At 47.7% G+C, this 14,173-nt stretch overlaps 1 protein-coding gene across 1 annotated transcript in view; it reads left to right on the forward strand.

Annotated features, from left to right (window-relative positions):
* Positions 1 to 14,173, forward strand: part of GPR89B (G protein-coupled receptor 89B) — a 136,586-nt gene that overhangs the window by 20,758 nt on the left and 101,655 nt on the right. The window contains exons 5-7 of the mRNA XM_040339054.1: positions 553 to 659; positions 6,262 to 6,363; positions 11,492 to 11,612. Coding sequence (XP_040194988.1) covers positions 553 to 659; positions 6,262 to 6,363; positions 11,492 to 11,612 — 330 coding nt within the window. The remainder of the gene's footprint in view (positions 1 to 552; positions 660 to 6,261; positions 6,364 to 11,491; positions 11,613 to 14,173) is intronic.

Raw genomic sequence — 14,173 nt, forward strand, 5'->3', positions numbered from 1 at the left:
TTTTTACCAAAAATAGGTAGAAGAATACGTATCGGCCTAAACTGAGGAATTTTTTTTTTATATATATATATATATATATTTGGGGGATATTTATCATAGAAAAAAGTAAAAAATATTGCATTTTTTTTAAAACTGACGCTCTATTTTTGTTTATAGCGCAAAAAAATAAAAAGCGCAGAGGTGATCAAATACCACCAAATGAAAGCTCTATTTATGGGAAAAAAAGGACACCAATTTTGTTTGGGAGCCACGTCGCACGACCGCGCAATTGTCAGTTAAAGCGACGCAGTGTCGAATCGCAAAAACTGGCCAGGTCCTTTAGCTGCCTAAAGGTCCGGGTCTTAAGTGGTTAAAGTACAGAGAGGGGGAGGTTGCACCTGGGCTTTACTGCTCCAGAGAAGTGCTGGCTGTGGATTGCTCTACTTTTCATACTATTATTGATCTCAGTCCTGCATTATTTCTAAGCGTATTACTTGGTGTGTAGCAGGGAGAAGATGTCTATGGATTGGGGTGTTTTTATTAACTTTATATGTATTAATGATTGTGTTTCAGCTCCAGATACTTCCACTGGAAGCTCAATCTCTGTGTGATCCTATTGGTCCTGGTCTTCGTGGTCCCGTTTTACATTGGCTACTTTGTGGTGAGCAATATTCGACTGTGTGAGTACAAAGCTACTAAATGCCCTAATTTCATAGAGATGATAGAAATGATGACCGTATGATATGAGTGTTCTTATTTACAGGATCTTAAAGGGGTTGTAAAGTACAATTTATTTTTTTCCTAAATAGCTTCCTTTACCTTAGTGCAGTCCTCCTTCACTTACCTCATCCTTCCACTTTGCTTTTAAATGTCCTTATTTCTTCTGAGAAATCCTCACTTCCTGTTCTTCTGTCTGTAACTCCACACAGTAATGCGAGGCTTTCTCCCTGGTGTGGAGTGTCGTGCTCGTCCCCCTCCTTGGACTACAGGAGAGTCAGGATGCCCACTAACACACAGCTCCTTTCTCTATCTACAACGTAGAGAGCGTCCTGACTCTCCTGTAGTCCAAGGGAGGGGGCGAGCACGACACTCCACACCAGGGAGAAAGCCTTGCATTTCTGTGTGGAGTTACAGACAGAAGAACAGGAAGTGAGGATTTCTCAGAAGAAAGAAGGACATTTAAAAGCAAAATGGAAGGATGAGGTAAGTGAAGGAGGACTGCACTAAGGTAAAGGAAGATATTTAGGAAAACAAATTCTACCTTTACAACCCCTTTATAGAGGAAGTAAACTCTGATGGGTTTTACTTCCTCTTTATTTCCCTGCAAGGTGCTACATTGTGCCCCTTCTAAAATGCGCATGGGCCGGATACATTGGCGCATGCGCAGAAGACATCGGAGTACAGGGACTTTGTAAATATATCCTAAACTGTGTAGGTTTAGGACAGGGATAAGCAATTAGTGGACCTCCAGATGTTGCCAAACTACAAGTCCCATGAGGCATAGCGAGTCTCTGACAGCATCAAGCATGACACCCAGAGGCAGAGGCATGATGGGACTTGTAGTTTGGCAACAGCTGGAGGTCCGCTAATTGCTTATCCCCGGTTTAGGAGATATTTCCAGCCTTAAAGGGTCACTAAAGGATTTTTTTTTAGCTAAATAGCTTCCTTTACCTTACTGCAGTCCTGGTTTCATGTCCTCATTGTTCGTTTTTGCTCTGATGTTGCTGTAAACCTTTTCTGTTCTGGACACTTCCTGGTTGTCTGTTTCCTGATGACCACAGTCCTGGGAGATTCTAGTTTAATTTTCCAAACCATCACTTCTCTATGGCTCTATACATGCACACAGGCAGGATAACATGCAAAAACGAAACTAAATGCAAAAACGAAACTCCAGGTACATTATATGATTGATCTTTATCTATTTTTAATCAATTTTAAAAGGAATCAGTTAACTATTATGGCCCGGATTCACAAAGCACTTACGCCAACGTATAACAAGTTACGCCGACGTAAGTGCAAATGTGCACCGTCGTATCTGTGCGCCAGACCCACAAACTAAGATGCGCCTAAAAACAGGCTTCACCCCGCCGGCGTAGGGTGGGTGCACATTTAGGCTGGACGCATGATGGCACTCCCATTGATCAGCCATTCAAATATGCAAATGAGGGAAATACAGCGATTCACGAACCTGCGTGCGCCCGACGCAGGCTACGCGAGGTGCGCATAAGTTGTACGTCCGGCGTAAAGTTATTCCCCATAAAGGAGGTGCAACCCAGCAGCAGACATGCAAAGGTCTGCACCAGGGAACACAAGCCGGCGTATTTTACGTTGGACGTGTGTCTGGCTGGGCGTAGGTTACGTTCACGCCGTACGCAGTGATCCGGCGTAGTTTAGGCAGTTGTTCCGACGTGGTTCTGAGCAGGCGCAGGGGGATGCGTCCACGTCACGTCACGGCGCATGCGCAGTTCGTGATACGTATCTGTCTGGCGCTCGGCCCATCATTTGCATGGGGTCACGCCTCATTTGCATGGGTCACGCCCACTTCCACCTACGCCTTCGAAACCCACGCCACGCTGGCGCAGCGTTGGGAGCACTGGCTTGCTGAATTCCATGCTTGCCTGTCTGCGCTGCGTTGGCGTAGCGTACATTGGTTATTCTACTGTGGCATAATGTGCGCCGTGCTCTCTGTGAATCTGGGCCTATGTCTCTATACCCTGTAAACAGTCATTTTAGAAAAAAAAAAAAAATCCTTTACAACTCCTTTAATCTAGGCTTGCCTGTAGGTGAAAGTGGTTGTTCTGAGTTTACAATCACCTTAGAGTGGGGGTTCACCCTAAAAACAGCATACTGTCAATGTAGAGAGTGAGCTGGATGTAGTGTTAGAAAATCGTTTTTAGGGTAAACACCCACTTTAAGAAAGAAATTGTAATAAGTAAGAAATTATTTCAGGAAAAAATACAAAAAATTACAGAACTATGAAGAAGTGGATGTGTGAGAACAAGAATATAATTTTGTGCCATGTTATTGCTTAATACATTTCATTATTGGTTTAAATGGTAGCAAATATTTATCTTGTATTACCGTATATACTCGAGTATAAGCCGACCTGAATATAAGCCGAGGCACCTAATTTTACCACAAAAAACTGGGAAAACGTATAAACTCGGGTATAAGCCTAGGGTGGGAAAATGCAGCAGCTACTGCAAGTGCAAAAGAGGGTCAACCATGCCCATTTGCAGCCTCACTGTGCCCATTTGCAGCCTCATTGTGCCCATTTGCAGCCCTTCTGCAGCCTCACCGTTCCCTTCTGCAGCCTCACCGTGCCCTTCTGTAGCCTCACCGTGCCCTTCTGCAGCCTCACCGTGCCCTTCTGCAGCCTCACCGTTCCCTTCTGCAGCCTCACCGTTCCCTTCTGCAGCCTCACCGTTCCCTTCTGCAGCCTCACCGTTCCCTTCTGTAGCCTCACCGTGCCCTTCTGCAGCCTCACCGTGCCCTTCTGCAGCCTCACCGTGCCCTTCTGCAGCCTCACCGTTCCCTTCTGCAGCCTCACCGTTCCCTTCTGCAGCCTCACCGTTCCCTTCTGCAGCCTCACCGTGCCCTTCTGTAGCCTCACCGTGCCCTTCTGTAGCCTCACCGTGCCCTTCTGTAGCCTCACCGTGCCCTTCTGTAGCCTCACTGTGCCCTTCTGTAGCCTCACCGTGCCCATCTGCAGCCTCACCGTGTCCATCTGCAGCCTCACTGGGCCAGATCCACGTACCTCGGCGCATTTTTACGTCCGGCGTAGCGTATCTCAGATACACTACGCCGCCGTAACTTACAGCGTATTTTCCGTATCCACAAATAATTTACGCCGTAAGTTACGGCGGCATAGTGTAAATGTGTCGGCGTAAGGGCGCGCAATTTAAATGACTAAGTTGTGGGCGTGTTTTATGTTAATACGTCTTGACCCCACGTAAATTACGTTTTTTTTTTAACAGCGTATGCGCCGTTCCATGGGGGTATCCCAGTGCGCTTGCTCCAAATTAACCCGCAACAAGCCAATGCTTTCGACGTGAACGTAATTCTACGCAAAGCCCTATTCGCGAACGTTTTACACGAACGATGTAAACAACGGAAAATTCGACACTGGCCCGATGTCCATACTTAACATTGCGTACGCCTCATAGAGCAGGGGTAACGTTACGCCGAAAAAAGCCTTACGGAAACGACGTAAAAAAATGCGCCGGCCGGACGTACGTTTGTGGATTGGCGTATCTAGCTAATTTGCATACTCGACGCGGAAATCAACGGAAGCGCCACCTAGCGGCCAGCGTAAATATGCACCTTAGATCCGACGGCGTACTAAGACGTACGCCAGTCGGATCTAGCCCAGCTTCAGGCGTATCTTGTTTTGTGGATACAAAACAAAGATACGCCGGAGCATCCTAGAAGTTGCACGGCGTATGAATAGATACGCCGACGTAACTTCGTTGTGGATCTGGCCCACTGTGCCCATCTGCAGCCTCACTGTGCCCATCTGCAGCCTCACTGTGCCCATCTGCAGCCTCACTGTGCCCATCTGCTGCTTCACTGTGCCCATCTGCTGCCTCACTGTTCCCACCTGTCTCAGTGCCCATCTGCAGCCTCACTGTGCCCACCTGTCCCATCAGTGCCCATCTGCAGCCTCACTGTACCCACCTGTCTTATCAGTGCCAGTCTACAGCCTCACTGTGCCCAACTGCAGTCAGCGGTGTTCTGTCAAAAGTTCCAACTTGTCAAATTCTCCAACCGGGTGTACTGTGCATGCGCGAGTGCGTCCACGAGAACATCTTTCTGCTGCACGTCATCAACCCATCAAATATACCAACTCCACTAGCCTGCGCATGATAATCCCCTATCACACACACTACGGAAGACGTTCTCTTGGACGCGCTCGTGCATGCGCAGTACACCTGGCAACGGCCGCTGTAAGACTGCATGACACAGCAGGAGACTCGAGTATAAGCCGAGGGGGGCTTTTTCAGCATAACATTTTTTGCTGCAAAAGTCAGCTTATACTCGAGTATACACGGTACTTTTACATAAGCAGCGTATACATTAACCACTTAAGGACCGCCTCATGTAAATATACGTCAGAGCGATCCGGGACGACGGCGCGGCTATTCGTTTATAGCCGCACCGTCGCGATCGCTCCCCGGAGCTGAAGAACGGGGAGAGCCGTATGTAAACACGGCTTCCCCGTGCTTCACTATGGCGGCGCATCGATCGAGTCATCCCTTTTATTAGGGAGACTCGATCGATGATGTCAGACCTACAGCCACACCCCCCTACAGTTGTAAACACACACAAAGTGAACACTAACTCCTACAGCGCCCCCTGTGTTTAACTCCCAAACTGCAACTGTCATTTTCACAATAAACAATGCAATTTAAATGCATTTTTTGCTGTGAAAATGACAATGGTCCCAAAAATGTGTCAAAATTGTCCGAAGTGTCCGCCATAATGTCGCAGTCACGAAAAAAATCGCTGATTACCGCCATTAGTAGTAAAAAAAAAAAAAATGAAATAAAACTATCCCCTATTTTGTAAACGCTATACATTTTGCGCAAACCAACCGATAAACGATTATTGCGTTTTTTTTTTACCAAAAATAGGTAGAAGAATACGTATCGGCCTAAACTGAGGACATTTTTTTTTTTATATATGTTTTTGGGGGATATTTATTATAGCAAAAAGTAAAAAATATTGAATTTTTTTCAAAATTGTCGCTCTATTTTTGTTTATAGCGCAAAAAATAAAAACCGCAGAGGTGATCAAATACCACCAAAAGAAAGCTCTATTTGTGGGGAAAAAAGGACGCCAATTTTGTTTGGGAGCCACGTCGCACGACCGCTCAATTGTCCGTTAAAGCGACGCAGTCCCGAACTGTAAAAACCCCTTGGGTCTTTAGGCAGCATATTGGTCCGGGGCTTAAGTGGTTAAGTAGATGAATAGGATAAAGGATAATTGCCTCAACTGAGTGTGCACAAGATAGCTGCATCAAAGCACCCCGAGTCTCCGGGGAAAAGAAAAAGCGCCATAGAAATACAAAATAAAATAAAAAATGGAAAAATAAATAAAAATACTAATTGCCAATGTTGTACTTTATTACATTATAAGATTTGTCTGAAATCTGCAGGTGGGTTTAGGTGGTGGGTTTGGAATGTTTTTTGATTATTTTTCTGTTTTATTCTTGTTTAATTAGAGCCATTCCTTGTAATATGTTGAGTGCCCGCTGTTAACCCCTTCTCTCCCTCTCTGCAGTGCATCGGCAGAGGTTACTCTTCGCCTGCGTCGTGTGGTTGACGTTTATGTACTTCTTCTGGAAACTGGGGGACCCCTTCCCCATTCTCAGCCCAAAGCACGGTATCTATTTATATATTCTATGTCCTTACTAATTACATTCAGTTAACAAATATATATATATATATGGCCAGATTCTCAAAGGCCTTACGACGGCGCAACGCCATTTGCGCCGTTGTAAGTCCTAATCTGGCCCGGCGTATCTATGCGACTGATTCTTAGAATCAGTTACGCATAGATATCCATTAGATCTGACAGGCGTAAGGCTCTTACGCTGTCAGATCTTAGATGTAATTTTTTTTCCTGCCGCTAGGTGTCGTTTTTCCCGTCGTCTATGCGAATTAGCTATTTACGCGAGATTCCCGAACGTACGCGCGGTCGACGCAGTGTATTTACGACGTTTCCGTAAGCGTAAAAATTACCCCTGCTACATGAGGGGTAAGTTTATGTAGGTCCGTTGTATGCCATGTTAAGTATGGCGTCGGGTCAGCGTCGTCTTTTTCCGTTGTTTACGTTGTTTTCCTAAGTCGTTCGCGAATAGGAATTTACGCCAATGACGCTCACGTCGGCGTCATTGACGTTTTCCGTCGTGAGCTGGAGCATGCGCACTGGGCTATTTTAACGCCCGGCGCAGTTCGATCGGCGCGGGGGCGCGCTTAATTTAAATACAAGCCGCCCCCTTTGAATTATGCGGCCTTACGCCGGCCCATTTACACTACGCCGACGCAAATTAGGGAGAAAGTGTTTGGAGAATACGGCACTTGCTCCAGTAATTTGCGGCGGTGTAGTGTAAATGAGGGGTAAGTTTATGTAGGTCCGTTGTATGCCATGTTAAGTATGGCGTCGGGTCAGCGTCGTCTTTTTCCGTCGTTTACGTTGTTTTCCTAAGTCGTTCGCGAATAGGAATTTACGCCAATGATGCTCACGTCGGCGTCATTGACGTTTTCCGTCGTGAGCTGGAGCATGCGCACTGGGCTATTTTAACGCCCGGCGCAGTTCGATCGGCGCGGGGGCGCGCTTAATTTAAATACAAGCCGCCCCCTTTGAATTATGCGGCCTTACGCCGGCCCATTTACACTACGCCGACGCAAATTAGGGAGAAAGTGTTTGGAGAATACGGCACTTGCTCCAGTAATTTGCGGCGGTGTAGTGTAAATGGCTTACGCTACGCCGCCGCGGAATCTACAAGAATCTGGCCCTTTATATATAAATATATATATATATATATATATATATATATATATATATATATATATATATATATATATATATACAGTATCTCACAAAATTGAGTACACCCCTCACATTTTTGTAAATATTTTCTTCTATCTTTTCATGTGACAACACTGAAGAAATGACACTTTGCTACAATGTTGTGTAGTGAGTGTACAGCTTGTATAACAGTGTAAATGTGCCAGTCCATCACCTTTACCCTCAGCTTCTTTAGCAAGGCAGTGGTGGTCTTGGAGGTCGTTATCATGTTGGAATACTGCCCTGCGGCCCAGTCTCTGAAGGGAGGGGATCATACTCTGCTTCAGTATGTCACAGTACATGTTGGCATTCATGGTTCCCTCAATGAACTGTAGCTCCCCAGTGCCAGTGTCTTGTCGATCTAGTTCCCCTATTGATATGGTTCCCTGCTTGACTGCGCAGGCGCAGCCCACGGAAATCTCTGAACCTCGGGCGGCATCCAGGCTCATTCCTTAACATCCCTGTGTGGAGGATGTTAAAAAAAGAGCCAGGAGGCCGAGCGAGCGCAGCGAGCTGTCCAAGCGAAGCGAGGACGTGAGGCCGACTGCCCACTTACAGCAAGTTCCACGTCGCCCTGGACCTCTTGCTACAGCTGCTCAGGTTCGGTGATTTCTGTCGGCTCGGGATTGCGCCTGCGCAGTCAAGAGGGGAACCATATCGATAGGAGGAAGCATATTGGCAGATCACCGGCAGCACTCATGCAGCCCCCAGACCATGACACTCCCACCACCATGATTGACTGTAGGCAGACACACTTGTCTTTGTTCTCCTCACCTGTTTCCCGCCACAAACCCGCTTGTCACCATCTGAACCAAATACGTTTATTTTGGTCTCATCACACCACAGGACACGGTTCCAGTAATCCATGTCCTTAGTCTGCTTGTCTTCAGCAAACTGGGCTTTCTTGTGCATCATCTTTAGAAGAGGCTTCCTTCTGGAATGACAGCCACGCAGACCAATTTGATGCAGTGTGCGGCGTATGGTCTGAGCACTGACAGGCTGACCCCCCACCCCTTCAACCTCTGCAGCAATGCTGGCAGCACTCCTACGTCTATTTCCCAAAGACAACCTCTGGATATGACGCTGAGCACGTGCACTCAACTTCTTTGTTCGACCATGGCGAGGCCTGTTCTGAGTGGAACCTGTCCTGTATGGTCTTGGCCACAGTGCTGCAGCTCAGTTTTAGGGTCTTGGCAATCTTCTTATAGCCTAGGCCATCTTTATGTAGAGCAACAATTCTTTTTTTTCAGATCCTCAGAAAGTTCTTTGCCATGAGGTGGCACGTTGAACTTCCAGTGACCAGTATGAGAGAGTGAGAGCGATAACAAACAAAAACAACATAGAATATCTAAGCTCAAACCGTCAGCAACCAACCAAATTCACCTGTCTAACAGTATGCGTTAAAAACAGAGGTTTGGTTGCACGCATTTGCAAATGCATGTGTAAGCTACAGGCACCGTCAAGGCTCTCTGTGTACTGCAGTCCTAACTCTAAAATTTAAAGTCTCCTCCGTGGAAGCACAGGAGTGCTGATGGATAGATGCATGTTTGGTTCCACTCTTGCATCTCTTTTGTTTTTCCAGTGCTCTTTTTTGCTACACCAACTATAGGTAGGAGCATGGTCAGGTGATCACCTGCCCCCTATCTATTGATTAGCATACATGTGCTTCCACTGAGGAGACATTACATTTTAGAGTTAGGACTGCAGTACACAGAGAGCCTTGACGGGGCCTGCAGCTTACACATGCATTTGCAAATACGTGCAACTAAACCTCTGTTTTTAACGCATACTGTTAGACAGGTGAATTTAGTTGGTTGCTGATTGGTCGGTAAGTTTGAGCTTGGATATTCTATGTTGTTTTTGTTTGTATATGCGCCCTTTCCAGCGCTCCTTACTGTATAGACCAGTCATAGGTAGGGGCAGCGACATTTGTTTTTTTTAGTGAGAGCAATAACGCCAAATTTAACACACCTGCTCTCCATTCACACCTGAGACCTTGTAACACTAACGAGTCACATGACACCGCGGAGGGAAAATGGCTAATTGGGGCCCAATTTGGACATTTTTACTTAGGGGTGTACTCACTTTTGTTGCCAGTGGTTTAGACATTAATGGCTGTGTGTTGAGTTATTTTGAGGGGGACAGCAAATGTACACTGTTATACAAGCTGTACACTCACTACACAACATTGTAGCAAAGTGTCATTTCTTCAGTGTTGTCACATGAAAAGATAGAAGAAAATATTTCCAAAAATGTGAGGGGTGTACTCACTTTTGTGAGATATTGGGCCAGATTCTCAAAGGCCTTACGACGGCGCAACGCCATTTGCGCCGTCGTAAGTCCTAATCTGGCCCGGCATATCTATGCGACTGATTCTTAGAATCAGTTACGCATAGATATCCATTAGATCTGACAGGCGTAAGGCTCTTGCGCTGTCAGATTTTAGATGTATTTTTTTTCCCGCCGCTAGGTGTCGCCGACGTCGTTTTCCCCGTCGTCTATGCAAATTAGCTATTTACGCGAGATTCCCGAACTTACGCGCGGTCGACGCAGTGAATTTACGACGTTTCCGCAAGCGTAAACTTACCCCTGCTATATGAGGGGTACGTTTACGAAGGTCCGTCGTATGCCATGTTAAGTATGGCGTCAGGTCAGCGTCGTCTTTTTCCGTCGTTTACGTTGTTTTCCTAAGTCGTTCGCGAATAGGACTTTATGTCAATGACGCTCACGTTGGCGTCATTGACGTTTTCCGTCGTGAGCTGGAGCATGCGCACTGGGCTATTTTAACGCCCGGCGCATGCGCAGTTCGATCGGCGCGGGGGCGCGCTTAATTTAAATACAAGCCGCCCCCTTTGAATTACGCGGCCTTACGCCGGGCCATTTACACTACGCCGACGCAAATTACGGAGCAAGTGCTTGGAGAATACGGCACTTGCTCCAGTAATTTGCGGCGGCGTAGTGTAAATGGCTTGCGCTACGCCGCCCCGGATTCTACGAGAATCTGGCCCAGGGTGTGTGTGTGTATATGGATAGATAGACATACATATACACGCACACATCCATTTTATTTAGATAGGCCCAGATTCACAAAGCACTTCCGCCGACGTATAACAAGTTACGCCGACGTAAGTGCAAATGTGCGCCGTCGTATCTGTGCGCCGGACCCACAAACAGATATTCGCTTAAAACCAGGCTACACCCCGCCGACGTAGCTTACTTACGCCAGCGTAGGGTGGGCGCACATTTAGGCTGGGTGCATGGTGCCGCTCCCATTGATTAGCCATTCAAACATGCAAATGAGGGAAATACGTTGATTCATGAACGTACGTGCGCCCGACGCAGGCTACGCGAGGTGCGCGTAAGTTGTACGTCCGGTGTAAAGTTATTCCCCCAAAATGGAGGTGCAACCCAGCAGCAGACATGCAAAGGTCAGCACCAGGGAACACAAGCCGGCGTATTTAACGTTGGACGTGTATCTGGCAGGGCGTAGGTTACGTTCACGCCGTACGCAGTGATCCGGCGTAGTTTAGGCAGTTGTTCCGACGTGGTTGTGAGCAGGCGCAGGGGGATGCGTCCACGTCACGCCCCATGCGCAGTTGATGATGCGTATCTCTCTGGCGCTCGGCACATCATTTGCATGGGGTCATGCCTCATTTGCATGGGTCACGCCCACTTCCACCTACGCCGGCGTACGCCTTCGAAACCCAGGCCACGCTGGCGCAGCGTTGGGAGCACTGGCTTGCTGAATTCCATGCTTGCCTCTCTGCGTTGCGTTGGCGTAATGTACAGTGGTTACTCAACGGCGGCGTAATGTGCGCCTTGCTCTCTGTGAATCTGGGCCATAGTGTTTATATTTTATTGATTTGGGGTCTTTGCACTGATAGCACTTCACTTGTATGACATGCCCTTGTTGTATTCACATTCTGACTCTTCTCCGCAGGAATCCTCTCCATTGAGCAGCTGATCAGCCGGGTGGGTGTCATTGGGGTGACACTGATGGCCTTACTGTCTGGTTTTGGTGCTGTGAATTGTCCTTACACCTATATGTCCTACTTCTTAAGGTACGTTGTTATTCCTATGGCATTACCAGTCCATGTCCGGTTCTTCTGGGCTTTTTGTTATACTTTGTGAGCTTTATTGGGCTCAGTGGACAGTCAGTGTCCTGCCACCTGAGTTCTGTTCAGTCTGAACCTTTAAATTGTTGCTAAACCCAGGACTCTGTAGTCACTATATCTGGTCTCCCACAGTACTATGGCTCATCAGCAGTATATAGCAGTCTTGTGACTTCTATCAGTGTCAGGTTAAAGCTTAAAGGAGGAGTTTTCTCACTGTCCTATGGGTCTGCAGGACCCCTGACCCTCTGTCTGGACAGTGCTGATTGGCCCTGTGCTGATAACATGCTCACTTCCAAAAAACAAACTCTCTAGCAATACACACCAAACTGAGCATGTGCAGCCTGACTCCATAGACTCTGTGTTATCAGGAAATTAGGGGACAGTGCAAGAAGGGAAGGATCAGAGAAGACAGGACCAAACTGCCTTTTTACACAATGCAGAGGATTACCCCTTAGGCCGAGTACTCACGAGCAGACATGTCCGATGAAACCGGTCCGCGGACCGTTTTCATCGGACATGTCTGCCCGGGGACTTCTGTTCGATGGCTGTACACACCATCGAACAGAGGTCCGCGCGTAAACAATACGCGGGGCGTGTCCGCGGTGTCGCCGCGTCGATGACGCGGTGTCGCCGCGACAATGACGCGGCAACGTGGGCGGCCTGCCTTTAAAATGCTTCCACGCATGCGTCGAAGTCATTTGACGCATGCGAGGGATGGCGGGCGGCAGGACATGTACGGTAGGTCTGTACAGACGACCGTACATGTCCGGGCGGACAGGTTTCCAGCGGACTGTTTTAAAGCAAGTCCAAGAAAACCTGTCCGATCCGCCCGAAAATGGTCCGCTCGGGCCTACACACGGCCAAACATGTCTGCTGAAACTGGTCCGCGGACCAGTTTCAGCAGACATGTTTGGTCGTGAGTACGGGGCCTTAGATTTCACAGGGAGTTTAACAAACATGCTTTACTGCATATACACACAGGCTCGGATTCAGAAAGGACTTACGACGGCGTATCTCCAGATACGCCGTCGTAAGTCCAAATCTGCGCCGTCGCATCATTTTTACGCCTCATCAGAAAGGCATTTACGTTTGAATCTCTCCAAGATACGACTGACGTAAGTCTCTTACGCCGTCGTATCTTGGGTGCATATTTACGCTGGCCGCTAGGGGCGCTTCCGTATATTTCCGCGTTGAATATGCAAATGAGGTAGATACGCCGATTCAGAAACGTACTTGCGCCCATCAGATTTAGCTCCACCGTTTACGTAAGGCGTCGGTCCGCCGTAACTTTACCCCTCATAAAGCAGGGGTAAGTCATGTTAGGTATGGACGTCGGAACAGCGTCGTATTTTACGTCGTTTGCGTAAGTCGTACGTGAATGGGGCTGGGCGTAAGTAACGTTCACGTCGACAAAGCATTGAGCCGACGTATCTAGGGGGAGTATTTGCGATGTGACTCTGAGCATGCGCGCACATGCGCCGTTCGATCGGCAACTCATTTACATGGGGTCACAGCTCATTGTAAAAAACACGCCCACTGAATCATTTGAATTACGCGGGCTTACGCCGGCCCATATACGCTACGCCGCCGTAACTTCGGGCGCAAGTTCTTTCTGAATACGGTACTAGCCTGACTAAGTTACGGCGGCGTAGCGCATATGAGATGCGCTACGCCCGCCTAAAGATACGCGATTCTTTCTGAATCCGGGCCACAGATTTTACTGTTGGGTTTAGTCAGTGGTGTATTTAGGTTTTGTGCTGCCCTAGGCCTGACTAAACTCGTGCAATCCCTAATTTAAATATGATCCACCCCTTCCTGTCAAGGTACACCCCTTCCTGTTTAAGACCTGCCCTGAAATTTTCCAGGGGGGACACTACTTCTGGGGGCCTTGGGGGGGGGGGGGGGTTCCCTTAATCTGCAGAGATTTCCTCTCACTTCCTGTTTGGCTATGGGGCAGGAAAGAAAGAGAAATGAACGGATGGCAAAAAAATAAATGAACAGGGGCTATAACCATGCCTTATTGAAAATGGAAAAAAAAATGTTGCTTATAGTTTGACTGATGGGCACTGATAAGGCGGCACTGACGGGCACTGATAAGGCGGCACTGATGAGATGGCACCAACGAGGTGGCACTGCTAAATTTATGGAGGACTAAGAGGATATAACCATGCCAGTGGTGCAGCATAAAACATATAGCACCGTGATGGAGGTATGTGGTCCAGGCAGTGAGCAAAGGAAGGATGGGGCAGCAACAAATAAATCCATCTGTTTATTTTTCTCATCAGTAATCAACAGAAATAAAATTAAGACTCCCTAATATGTACAACTGACACAAGCAAAGGACTGCAGGAGAGTCCTACTACCTACCTGACAGGCATAGGTGACCATGTCAGTGTCCCTTGTGTCCGCACCATCTCTATCATACCGGTAGCAGTGCGGCCGCTTTATGGGGGCGCCAGACCGATTTGATCTTTCGGCCCAGTCCACCTTATAAGACTGGCGCTGCA

This window comes from Rana temporaria, chromosome 2, assembly GCF_905171775.1.
Source record: "Rana temporaria chromosome 2, aRanTem1.1, whole genome shotgun sequence".
In the NCBI taxonomy this organism is placed as follows: domain Eukaryota; kingdom Metazoa; phylum Chordata; class Amphibia; order Anura; family Ranidae; genus Rana; species Rana temporaria.